The sequence below is a fragment of the Aquarana catesbeiana genome, linkage group LG06 (assembly GCF_042186555.1).
Source record: "Aquarana catesbeiana isolate 2022-GZ linkage group LG06, ASM4218655v1, whole genome shotgun sequence".
NCBI lineage: Eukaryota > Metazoa > Chordata > Amphibia > Anura > Ranidae > Aquarana > Aquarana catesbeiana.
This window is the reverse complement of record NC_133329.1, coordinates 53,005,269-53,018,473: the sequence shown is the minus strand read 5'-3', so window position 1 is coordinate 53,018,473 and position 13,205 is coordinate 53,005,269. Positions and strand designations below refer to the sequence as shown.

Genomic DNA, 13,205 nt, shown 5'->3' with positions numbered 1-13,205 from the left:
AGAAGCTGATTGGTTACTATACACAGCTGCACCAGATTCTGTGTGCACCAATTTTAGCAGATCTCCCCCCATTGAGAGGAGGGCCCTGAGAATGCATTTTCACAGAATACCTCCTGACAAAGAAGAAAGCCGTCGTATAAATGGGTGGGTAAGAGATGCCAGGAGATGGTATCATACCAGGCACCCAATGCTTTTTTCCATCCCCTCTTACCTGTTATGCAGGGTTGTTTCCAGAAAACAAACTTGTCTGTTCACCAAATCTAGCCTTGTAGCACAAACCGTAGCCTGCCCCGCCATATTCTCTTCCTTATTTATCAGGAGCTAGCTATCTCTTCCATGTTCTTGTAGCCAGCCCTCAGTGATGCACCAACAGGTCCTCCTGCCAGCTGCTGTGTGTCCCTGCTCCAGCAACCTCTTGATTTAACCTCTTGTCACTACCAGGTCATAACACCTGAGACTGGTAGGAAGGGTTCCTGATCATCCTGAGCACTGTAATTGGTTGCACAGTGAAGACATCATCTGGAGAGTGTCCTACCAACTCCCTATCGTCAGTTGCAGTCGGTGACAGTTCAGTCACAACTCTAGTGGTGCTGATTAAATGCCCACCCAGAACAACACAGGAATGCATATATGCAAAGGATGGGTGTTAAATACCACCTGCCACATATGTGCCTAAAGCTGTTGAAGAGGTTAATCAAGAACTGTTGACCGCAAGTCATAATAAAAAGGTCAATACCCTCTGGTGGGTTCTTTGTAGGCACTGGTGCATTGGACTGAGCTATTAGGAAGGATTCATACAAAGTGGTAGTTGAAGATAAATTATCACAAAAAGATACAAATTTATACATTTAGAAATGTTTTTCTTTATTTGGACTTTTTTGCTACATTGTCACATTTGATAATTTTGTCTCATTGTTAATTCTTAGGTGTATATATTTACTTCATGGTTTGATTTTATACAGAGCAGATTATGCTAGATTTTTCCAATTGTACATCTAACATATTGAAACTGTTAACAGGACTTTGATAAGGTAAAATTCTGATTAGCGGGGTCTCCAGCCAAATCTTGCTGGGTTCAGCATTGGTTTTCCCAATTCTTCCTTCACTGCGGTTTAGAAGCCAATATCAGGACGTTTTTTAGCCAAACTTCAACCTCCATTTCACTGGAGGACGTCCCCATGAGCTGAAGGAACCTGAAACAGGAATCATGTACAGTATAGTCTGAGAACATTCCCAAAGTTTGAATCTTTCCAAACCTAACTCCACTTAAAACTGGTTTTAGGTGGCTTTCGTTATTTTGGAAAAATTCATATTCGTTGCGTTCACCAACAGCCAAGTTTGAAAGGAAAATTCCAATACCTATAATTTAAAGTTCGTAATAGTTAAGTTATTATTAGTCATTTCAGATTTCCAGAAAATAACGGGTTCTTGTTAACTTGGATATTTCCGAATTAACGAAAATGTATTCATCAGTTTAGGCCAATATGAATTCTTCTATATATTTTTGGTTAAAAAAATATAAATAAAATTGTAATAAGCATATATTGATTGGTTTGCGCAAAAGTTAGAGTACAAAATAGGGGATAGATTTATGGCATTTTTATTATTTTATTTATTTTTATTTTTTTACAAGTAGTGACGGCGATCAGTGATTTTTAGCAGGACTGCGACATTTTGGCGAACAGATCGGACACCTCATGCCGCGTACACATGAGCGGACTTTACGGCAGACTTCGTCCGGCGGACTTTTCGACGGACTTTCCAACGGACTTTCCGAATGAACGGACTTGCCTACACACGATCAACCAAAGTCCGACGGATTCGTACGTGATGACGTACGACCGGACTAAAACAAGAAAGTTCATAGCCAGTAGCCAATAGTTGCCCTAGCGTCGTTTTTTGTCCGTCATTCTAGCATACAGATGAGCAGACTTTTCGACCAGACTCAAGTCCATCGGAAAGATTTGAAACATGTTTAATTTCTAGGTCCGTCGAACTTTTGGGAAAAAAAAGTCCGCTGGAGTCAACACGCGATCGAATTGTCTGCCGGACTCCGGTCCGCCGGACCAAGTATGCCGTAAAGTCTGGTCGTGTGTACACGGCATAACTGACACTAACACTTTTTTGGGAACCAGTGACATTACAGTGATCAGTGCTAAAAATATGCACTGGCATTGTACTAATGACACTGGCAGAGAAGGGGTTAACATCGGGGCGATCAAGGGGTTAAATGTGTTCCCTGTTTGGGTTTTCTAAGTGTATGGGGGACTGTGGGACCGGGGAAACACACAGATCCATCTTCCTTCTTAGCAGGAAAGCAGATCTCAATGTCATCCCCTGACAGAATGGAGCTCTGCCTTTACTTCTGCAGATCCTCACTCTGTCTTTGTGGGGAGCAATCGCAGGTGGCCGCGGACATAGCGTCCACCAGACCCTCTGATCTGCCCCCCCCGTTGGCCAAATGGTGCGCCCACAAAAGCTAGTGCATAGTACAGCGATTCGCGCAGCCGAGCCACTTTGCTGCAGTATAACTGCGGCGGGTGGTCAGTAAGTGGATAAAAAATAATTTTAGCCCTGAATATTACATAAAACCCCCAATTATATATTTTCTGAAAGCAGACACCCTAGAGAATAAAACAATGGTATTTCCAATTTTTTTTTTTTTTTGTCACACTAATTTTAGAGCACACAAACATTTTTTTTGTTAAAATTTAAAAAAGGGGAGGTTGCACTGAGTAAATAGATACCCAACATTTCAAACCTTAAAGCACAAGTTCCATTTTTGGGTGGAACTCAGCTTTAAGAGCTGGTGACCCCCTGACATGCCACATTTGGCATTTTGTTTTTGGGGGGCGGGTACCTTGTTTTCACAAGCACCCAGCTCCCATTTCCTCTCCTGGTGCTGCGCGGAAGTTCACCTCTTCCCTCTCCCTCCTTGCAATCTTCTGGGACACGTCTCAGGTCCCAGAAGATTGCCCGGCCATTCACAATGCGCTGAGTGGCTTGCGTAATGCACAGTGCACACCCGGCTGTGAAGCCACAGCCGGGCGCCCACACTTGGAATTCCAGGGACAGGTGAGTGTCTATATTTTCAATAGGCGACCCTTTAAAAGCCCCTTATAGGTCATCAATTTTGTGTTAGGGGGGGGGGGGATTTTATGTGCTTGGGGTTCCAGGCCCACAGATGGGCAAGCAGAGCCCTTGGTATACAACGATGGCGCATGGGGGAGGGGAGCTTTCACCTGGCAGGCAGGAGCGTGCTTGCCAGATTTACACACAATCCCGATGTTGCAGCCACAGTGATTTGTGTGTAAAACACCCAGCTGTCAGGTCTGTATGATGTACGGACCTGGCAGTGAAAAGGTCCTGCTAAGATCGCTCTGTCCTCAGGTGACAACACTGCTGCACAATTTGTTCCCTTCTTGTCCTCTGTTCCCTGCTGCCATTTCCTATCCCATTCACCTCCATTCTCACCTTTCCTCTGCTGTTCTCATCATTTCCTTCGCTTCCTCAGGCTTAGTCTCAAGATAGATCTGAAACTCAGGGAAAGTCTGAATAAGACCCATCAGGCTTGCCAATGGCATTCGAAACTTGGTCACAATGTTTTCTATCCTGCAAAGGTAAACAGCACTGTGAGTTAATGAGGAGGTTAAAACAAATGCAATCTTTACGTTTTCTATGGTCGGTTATTTATATAGTGGGATCATATGCTGTGGCGCTGTACAAGTGATATAGACAAGGGCGATTAATACAGATAATACCAATGCATACAAGCCTGACAACTAATTGCAGCTTCTGCAGCACATAGAAAGTATACTGTATGTTAGTAAAGCCCAACTCCAGGAAATGTGAAAGTATACTGTATTAAATAGATTAAGAGTATACTATACTGGGGGCGTTTAGCAGTGAGTAAATAGATTAAGAGTATACTATACTGGGAGCGTTTTAATAGAAACTATCAGGTGAAAGTATACTGTATGTTAGTAATACATTAATGCCCAACTCCAGGAAATGTGAAAATCCTCCCTTGCAGTGGGGCTGAGCCTGCACTTCACTGCAACCTTGACCACTTCAGCTCTGGAAGAATTTTCCCCCGTAATGACCAGGCCATTTGTGATACGGCACTGCATCGCTTTAACTGACAATTGCGTAGTCGTTCGATGCTGAACCCAAACCAAATTTATGTCCTTTTTTCCCACAATTAGAGCTTTATTTTGGTGGTATTTGACTACCTCTGCCATTTTTATTTTTTGCGAAAAAAACACACACACCACACACAATATTTTGTACTTTTTGCTATAATAAAATATCCCAAAAAATAAATAAATTTGAAAAAAATGAAATAAAGTCTTCAGTTTAGGCCAATATATATATATATATATATATATATATATATATATATATATATATATATATATATATATATATACACACATATATATATATAATTTTTTTTCTTCTAGTAATGGCGGCGATCTGCAATTTTTAGCAGGACTGCGACATTGCAGCAGACAGATCGGACACTTTTGACACCACTGACATACAGCGATCAGTGCTAAAAATAGCCACTGATTACTATATAAATGTCACTTTCAGGGAAGTGATTAATGTGTTCCCTCAATATGTGTTCTAACTGTGGGGGGATGGGACTGACTGGGGGAGGAGAGCGATCGCTGTTCCCAATTACTAGGAACACACGATCTGTCTCTACTCCCCTGACAGAACCGGGATTTGTGCGTTTACACTCTCTTTTCCTGGCTGTCAGGAGCGATCGCAAGTGCCCGGTGGACATCGGCTCCTAAGTGATGCAGCGGGCATGCTCCCCCTATACCCCTTAAAGCGGCCACCGTACAGCTACGGTGATTCGTGCAGGGGAGCCATACTGCCGGCGGGAAGTTGGCAAGTGGTTGATGTAAAAGAAGCTGAGTACACCAACATAGGATGGTGCTGTGGGTGTATAAAAGTAGCAAAGCACCACATCCTAGTATACTGAGAAATTAGAAGAAAGGATAACTGGAAAAATTGACTTTATAGGCACCACTGAAAAAATACAAAATAAAAAATTATAGTACATTTTATTGAAACACACCACATAGAATATAAAATCAGTTTAAAAACCAACAATTGAAAAAACACAGTACTCAAATATAGGTCTCCAAGTCAGCCACCATAATCAGGGATGCACAGCTGGCAATCCCAATAGTAGCATCACGGCTATACAAACAGTAATATTTAAAGGAAGCTCAATGTTTCGGTGGGGAACTGCTTCTTTGGGAGCTTATATACAATTTCTCTGACATTGTTATATAGCATCAAACCAAAACAGCTTGGCTCTCCCACAACATTGAAAATGTAATTGTAAAGGACACTTATGTGGATAATCAATAGGGGCATAGATGGTCCCTTCAAGCAGTATCCGAGATGCACTTTAGTGCAGCATAAACATCACAGGTAAGTCGACCATTTATAGCGCATACTGCCCCCTGGTAGTATCCACTTCTAAGGTTGCATATAAACTAAGATGTGTGGTATCACCCTACAAGCCAGACCACTTGTGCGCTACTGCGGTCTGGCTTGTGGTGTGATACCACACACCTTAGATTGTTTGCAACCGTAAAAGTGGATACTACCAGTGGGCATTGTGCCTGTGGATAACCCCCATATATCACTGAAGAGCAACCCGCTATAAAATTGGTCGACTTACCTGCTATGTTGAATTGAGATGACAACACTACCTCAAAAGATGAAGGCACCCTCATCCCAAATAGGAAATTGGTAGAAAAATGGAGAAGGGGGACTTTTATGGTGCCACAAAGATGAAAATTTATATTTTAATAAAAAAAAGTTTTATTAACCACAAGAATTTACCCCCTTCCTGACCAAGCCATTTTTTGCAATACGGCACTGCGCCGCTTTAACAATTGTGCGGTCGTGCGACGTTGTACCCAAACAAAATTTATGTCCTTTTTTTCCCCACAAATAGAGATTTCTTTTGGTGGTAGTTGATCACCTCTGCAAGTTTATTTTTTGTGCTATAAAAAATTTACCATTCACCGTTTTAGATCCGATTTCAGCCCGAATTTTGGGCTGAAGTCAGACCTGAAATGGACCAAAAGACACACAGGACCCCTGTGCAAATTCGCACCAGAGCAGCAGCAGAGATGAGTTAACCGGCTCCATAGAGAGCGGCTATGCAAATTTGATGCAGAGAAACCCACATCCAATTTGCATAGGTGTGAACCCAGCCTGAGGGAGAGTAAAAGCGTTTCTCCCTACCTGATCCTCTGCTCCCCTGGCAGATGGCGCTCCCCTATACTCCGGCAGTGGGTTGTTCCTTGGCATCATCACGCCCAATGCAGGGCTATGGACCCCATATCAGTCTTGATAATGTCAGGACCTTAGAATGCTGGAGTGAGAGATAGAAGACTGAGGACAGGCCTAGCAGCATGAAGGATTGAGTATATCCTAAATGAACAAGCAGTTATTTTTAGGTTTCCTGGAGTTGGGTTTTAAATTAAACAAGAGATCCCAGATCTGGCAATCTTATGATCTACCCCAGCCAAAGAGTAGGAACATCAGGTCAGAGAAGAATTAAGCTGTGAATGTGTATGCCTAGGCAGATAGAGGAAGCATTGCTGGCTCGGAATGCTGTATATAAGGTGCTGGTGTATAATCCAGTGGTTGTCACTGCAGACATATCCGAGAGAAAACAGACCTGGATGCTCAACGCAACATAAAATGCATATAATCCAAAAGATAGGGCGGCACTCATGGAGCTTGAAAGGGGATCACTCAGTGATAAAGTCTATTTTGAAATATCAATAAGGCACAAGCTTGTCGTAATGTCCCAAGGAAGGCGAGCTTCAGCATGAGCTTGTTGAGTGTTCACCTTTCAAGCCCCATGAGTGCTGCCTTATCTTTTGAATTTTAGGGCGATAGTGTGTGTCTTGTCCGATAGTGGAGGAGGAAGCAGTGCTGGATCAGTTGACTTTCCATTAGAGAGACATGAAATTAAAGGTCAAAGTAGAGTTCTATACAGCCAGTGCATTGCGCACACAGTTATGTTTATTTGTAAAATAAATTTTAAATTAAAATAGCAAAAAAAAAACCTTATCAGATTATATTTTTGTAATCCTGAACAGAAAATAAAATTGACCCTTTAAGCTATTTTCTGAAAAGATTTGGCAGTATGACATTGTAAAATTCTCAACGTTCAGAAACCCTTAAAGGGCCGGGGAGCCAGTGATATGTAGATGCAGTCGGACCTTCTTTTGTCAGTGTATGGGATGGATTCATACATTTCCTTGCATCCATTCCTGAGATGAATTATCTTCTCATGCTCATATGGGGCCAGACTATCTCCCACCTGAAAAATAAGTGAAATCTGTCTTTTTACACATGGAGACAATGGAGAAATTTTTCAATAATTCTTTCATGACTGAACTGCATTTAGGCTAGGTTCACATCTATGCGGCTGCACAAAAAAATAAATACATAAAATAAACCCGGCGTAGGGTCCCCCGGGCCATACCAGGCCCTTCAGGCCTTCCATACCAGACCCTTATCCGAGGATGCAGCCTGGCAGGTCAGGAAAGGGTGGGGATGAGTGAGCAACCCCCTAAAACATACCAGGCAGCATGCCCTCAACATGGGGGTGCACCCCACAGCACCGTGCCCCCCATGTTGATGGGGACAAGGGCCTCTTCACAACAACCCTGCGCTGTGATTGCTGGGGTCTGCAGGCAGGGGGTTATTGGAATATGAAAGCCCCCTTAACAAAGGGGCCCCCAGATCCCGCCCCCCATGTGAATGGGTACATCATACCCCTACCCATTCACCCCAAAAAGCAGTGAAATGTTTTTAAAAAAAACACACCCCCAGGAGCTGGTTTTGACAAGTCCTTTATTGAAAAAAGCCCGGAGCGGTCTTCTTCCACGCTGCTGGTTATCCGCTAAAAACAAAAGGCCTTCTTCTTCTTCTAAGGCTGGCTTCCTCCATTGTGTTGTCGCCCGCTGTTTGGCATCTCTTATATAGCCATGGGATGTGGCCATCCGGGTGACGTCAGATGGCCACGTCCCATGGCTATATAAGAGATGCCATACAGCGGGCGACAACACAACGGAGGAAGAGCAGCTTTTTTGTTTTTAGTAGGTAACCGGCAGTGAGAGAGAAGACAGCTCCGGGCTTCCTTTTCAATAAAGGACTTGTCAAAACCGTCTCTTTTTTTTTAACATTTCACTGCTTTTTGGGGTGACTGGGTAGGGGTACGATGTACCCAATACCCATTCACATAGGGGGGCTGGGATCTGGCCCCCCCCCCTTGTTAAAGGGAGCTTACAGATTCTGATAAGCACCCCCCGCAGACCCTGACAACCACAGCCCAGGATTGTCGGAAAGAGGCCCTTGGCAGAGCCCCCCACCCCCAAAGCACCCATCCCTCCCATGTTGAGGGCATGCGGCCTGGTATGGTTCAGGAGGGGGGCGCTCGCTCATCCCCTCCCTTTCCTGACCTGCATGCTCAGATAAGGGTCTGGTATAGATTTTGGGGAGCCCATGCCATTCAAAAAAAAAATGGCATGGGGGGGCGGGGTCTCCTCTGAATCCATATTAGACCCAAAGGTCTAAATCCGCCAGTCTAACACTGCACTCAATACTTTCCTCCTTCAGCCCTGTTACCACTGTGGAAGTTGACAATATTCTTTCCACGGCCCACCTCACCACCTGTGCCCTAGACCCTGTCACCTCACAATTACTGTAACCACCTTCCTGCTCTAGCCTAAACTCTCTAACCCACATCTCAAACCTCTCCCTATCCTACGGCACCTTTCCCTCCATGCTCAAAACATGCACTGGTTACCCCCATACTCAAAAACCCCTCAGTGGACCCCACCAGTTTGAACAACCTAAGACCCATCTTCATGCTCCCCATTGCCTCCAAGCTTATTGAATGGCTTGTCCATAACTGTATGAGCTCCTACCTCACCGACAACAACCTTCTCGATCTCCTACAGTCTGGCTTCTGCCCAAAAACATTCCACTGAAACTACCCTACTAAAACTCACCAATGACCTAATAACTGCTAAAATCAACAGCCAGTGCTCCATACCCTTACTCTTGGACCTTTCTGCTGCCTTTAACACAGTTGACCACCCACTCCTCCTTGACAAACTCCACTCCCTTGGCTTCCATGATTCTGCTCATGGTTCTCCTACCTATCTCAGCGCACTTTCAGTGTCATACAACACCATCTCCTCCGCTCCTCTTTCTGTTGGGTTACCCCAAGGCTCCGTCCTTGAGCCCCTCCTATTCTCTTTCTATATGTTCTTCCTGGGCCAGTTGATAACCTCCCATGGTTTCCAATACCATCTCCATGCTAACGACACCCAGATCTCTCTTCTCAACTTAACCCCTCAATATCCTCAGATATCACTGACTTACTGAGCAACATAAGTATGGATGTCACACCACTCCCTCAAACTCAATCTTTTGAAAACTGAGCTTGTAATATTTCCTCCTCCCTGATTCCCCCCCCCACCCAATGATTTTACCATTGAGATCAAGGGCACAACCATTGGTCCTTCCACACATGCCAAGGTGCTGGGTGTAATCCTAGACTCTGACCTCTCCTTCACCCCCCACATCTAATCACTGCCCAAATCTTGCCGCCTTAACCGCCACAACATTTCCAGAATTCGCCCCTTTCTGACTACCACCACCACAAAACAACTTATTCACTCCTTGGTTATTTCCTGCCTTCACTACTGCAACTCCATCCTCACTGGTCTACCTTTAGCCTAGGTTCACACATGTGCGGTGCGAATTAAAGCTCAGGTTTCACTGGGAAGATAAAAATCAGTTGTTCAAAGGTTTCACTGCGTTGTAGCTGCGGATCAGTGAGCAGGGAGAGGGGGAGGAGGGGGGGAGAGGGGGAGGTGTAGTGAGGAGAAGGAGAAAATCCTTGTTGAGGACGCAGTGCATCTGCGAATCAGATGCGTTTCCATAGGAGATAGTGGGCTTGTAATTCGCACCACAATGCCCAAAAAACGCACACTTTTTTTGTGCAATGCGCAATGTGAATGCAACGCACATATGTGAACCAGATACATTCAAATGAATGTATTTTAAGATGTCCTGCGAATTGGATTCGGTGTAAGCCGCACCTAATTCGCATAGGTGTGAACGGGGGCTAGCACAGGCTATATCCCCCTTCAGTCCATTATGAATGCTGCTGCCAGGCTTATGCCCCTTACTAACTGATCCGTGACTGCTTCCCCTCTCTGCCAATCCCTTTACTCACTTCCACTACCCAATCGTATAAAATTCTAAATATTAACCAGTAACCACAACATCACCCCCAGCTACAGCACCAATCTCATCTGTAGATATCGCCCAAATCGCTCCTCTCACTCTCGCCTCCAGGACTTCTCCAGAGCCTCACCTGAGTTCCGTGCCCCAGTAAGTCTGGTCAGTTCCTTCCCTGTTTGCCTTTAGGCGATCCCTGAGAATTCACTTATTCAGGCAAAGCCTACCCCACCTCCACCTAAGAACTCTACCCGAGTCACCTCCATCAGATCATCCCCGCAGCTATTACCTTTTGTACCTCCTCCCCCTCCCATTAGACTGTAAACTCCACAAGCAGGGCCTTCCTATTCCTTCCATATTGTAACGTTCCCCTTTATATTGTACAGCACTGCACAAACTGTTGGAGCTATATAGTTGGTGATGGTGAGGTTGAAAAAAAAAGACACAAGTCCAACCTATGTGTGTGCTTTTGTGTCAATATTACATTGTATATCCCTGTATGTTGTGGTCATTTAGGTGCCTATCTAATAGTTTTTTTTAAATCATCGATGCTCCCTGCTGAAACCACTGTGTGTGGAAGAGACTTCCACATCCTTGCCGCTCTTACAGCAAAAAGTCCTCTACGTAGTTTAAGGTTAAACTGCTTCTCTTCTAATTTTAATGAGTGGCCGCATGTCTTTAAATTCCCCTTCGCGGATAGTTTTATCCCTATTGTGGGGTCACCAGTACAGGATTTGTAAATTGAAATCATATCCCATCTCAAGCGTCTCTTCTCCAGAGAGAATAAGTTCAGTGCTCGCAACCTTTCCTCATAACTAATATCCTCCAGTCCCTTTATTAGCTTTGTTGTCCTTCTCTGGCAATATTCAAAATACTATAAAATATTCAAAATATCTTCATAAATCCTGTAGGACAACAATAAATAAATCATCTCCCTTCAGACTGAGGGCATCTAATGGTAGAATTAGATTACTGACTGGAACAGTAATGAGTTGGCAAGCTTTGCAGATAGAGCTGCTTTTTAACCACTTCCCTACCAGCGTATAGACAAATGACGCCGGCAGGAACATCTCCTCCCTCTGGGCGGGCGTCATATGATGTCCGCCCGTTCGCCGCTCTTGCGCGCCCCCGGGGGCAGGCAGCGCGGTGGTCGGGGATGAGGTGTGTCCCTCGGACACAGCCTCTCCCCGATCAGGGTAAAGAGCCAATGAAATTGGCTCTTTACCACGTGTCCAATCATAGCCGGTCACAAATGTCAACAAATGGCTGTAGTGCCATTTACGGTTTCTCCTCTTCAGTGTGTGAGGAGGGGGCCTTAAGAAGAAAAGAAAAAAAAAAAAAAGTACAGTGATGTGCCCGATTGCCCCCCAAATAAAGGGGACCTGGCACCAGCCCATGAGAGTGCCCAAGTACCTATCTGTAGCCCATGCCTCCTAGAATATACATTGGGGTGTTTGCTTTTCATGTGGTCATTGTGTGGGCAATTCCACTGTCCTGGTGCTCCAGGACCTTCAAAAGTGTGATAGGTAGGAATAAAATCAGATGTGTAATTTATGCTTGTAGAACACCTGACGTTGCTCCCTGCATGTTGCTCCTCTCTATGTGGCCAGGCTGTGTAAAACTCTCACACATGTGGTATCACCATACTTAGGAGGTGTAGCAGAATGTAGAGGCAATTTTTGCTATGTACATGCTGTGTGTTAGAAATATCTTATGAATTGACAACTTTGAGACGGAAAAAACAAAACAAAAAAAAAAACACAAAGACATGTTTAAGAGACTCCTTATGCCTCATAAAAATATATGTTGAGGTCCTAGAGGGCATCATCAGGCATTCCCTGCATGTTGGGCCTCTGTATGTGGCCAGGCTGTGAAAAAGTCTCACACATGTGGTATCGCCATACTCGGGAGGAGTAGCAGAATGTATTTTTGGGTGTAATTGGAAGTATGCTTATGCTCTGTGTGAAAAATAACTTGTTATTATGACAATCATATGAAAAAGAAAAAAAAAAAAAAGTTTAAAATTTCTTAAATTTTCCCAAGAATTTTGGGAAAAAAATTACAACTTCTAAAAACTTACCATGCCTCTTACTAAATACCTTGGACTGTCCACTTTCTAAAAAGGGGTCATTTGGGGGGTATTTGTACTGTCCTGACATTTCAGGGCCTCAAGAAATTAGATCGGCCGTCAGTACATCAGGTGTAATCAAGTGGTGATTAGCCATTTCACATTCTGGCTATAGTCAAATGATGTCCACAGATGGGATCTCCCATCCTGGGCAGGCATCATACGACGTCCTCAGCTTCCTGCTGGTATAGGAGGGCGGGCGCCGCCGCGTCACAGAGGAGCCGATGTGCATGCCCGGCAGCTGCGATGTCCGACAGAGCAGGAATGAGGATCTGTGTATGTAAACACAGATAGTGTGTTCCTAGTATATAGGAGCCATCCCCCCACAGTTAGAATCAATGGCTATTTATAGCTCTGATCGCTGTATAAATGTCAATGGTTTCAAAAAAGTGTCAAAAGTGACTGATCTGTCCGCTGCAATGTCGCAGTCACAATAAAAAAAAAAAAAGAAAAAGTCATAAATTAATAACCTATTTTGTAGGCGATATAATTTTTGCACAAACCAATCAATATACGCTTATTGCGATTTTTTTTTTACCAAAAATATGTAGAAAAATACATATCGGCCTAAACTGAGGAAAAAAAATTTTGTTTTTTTTTTTAAATTGGGATATTTATTATAGCAAAAAATATTCTGTTTTTTTCAAAATTGTCACGCTTTTTTGTTTATAGCGTAAAAAATAAAAACCGCAGAGGTGATCAAATATCACCAAAAGAAATCTCTAGTTGGGGGGAAAAAAAGGACATCAATTTTGTTTGGTTACAACGTCGCATG

General features: G+C 43.9%; 1 protein-coding gene across 1 annotated transcript in view; it reads right to left on the bottom strand.

Moving 5' to 3' along the window:
* Positions 1-886: 886 nt before the first annotated feature.
* Positions 887-13,205, bottom strand: part of LOC141147561 (uncharacterized) — a 33,804-nt gene continuing 21,485 nt past the window's right edge. Inside the window, exons 5-7 of the mRNA XM_073634785.1 lie at positions 7,266-7,366; positions 3,475-3,612; positions 887-1,193 (exon numbers count right to left, since the gene is read on the bottom strand). Of these exons, the coding sequence (XP_073490886.1) occupies positions 1,103-1,193; positions 3,475-3,612; positions 7,266-7,366 (330 nt within the window). The 3' untranslated portion in view covers positions 887-1,102. The remainder of the gene's footprint in view (positions 1,194-3,474; positions 3,613-7,265; positions 7,367-13,205) is intronic.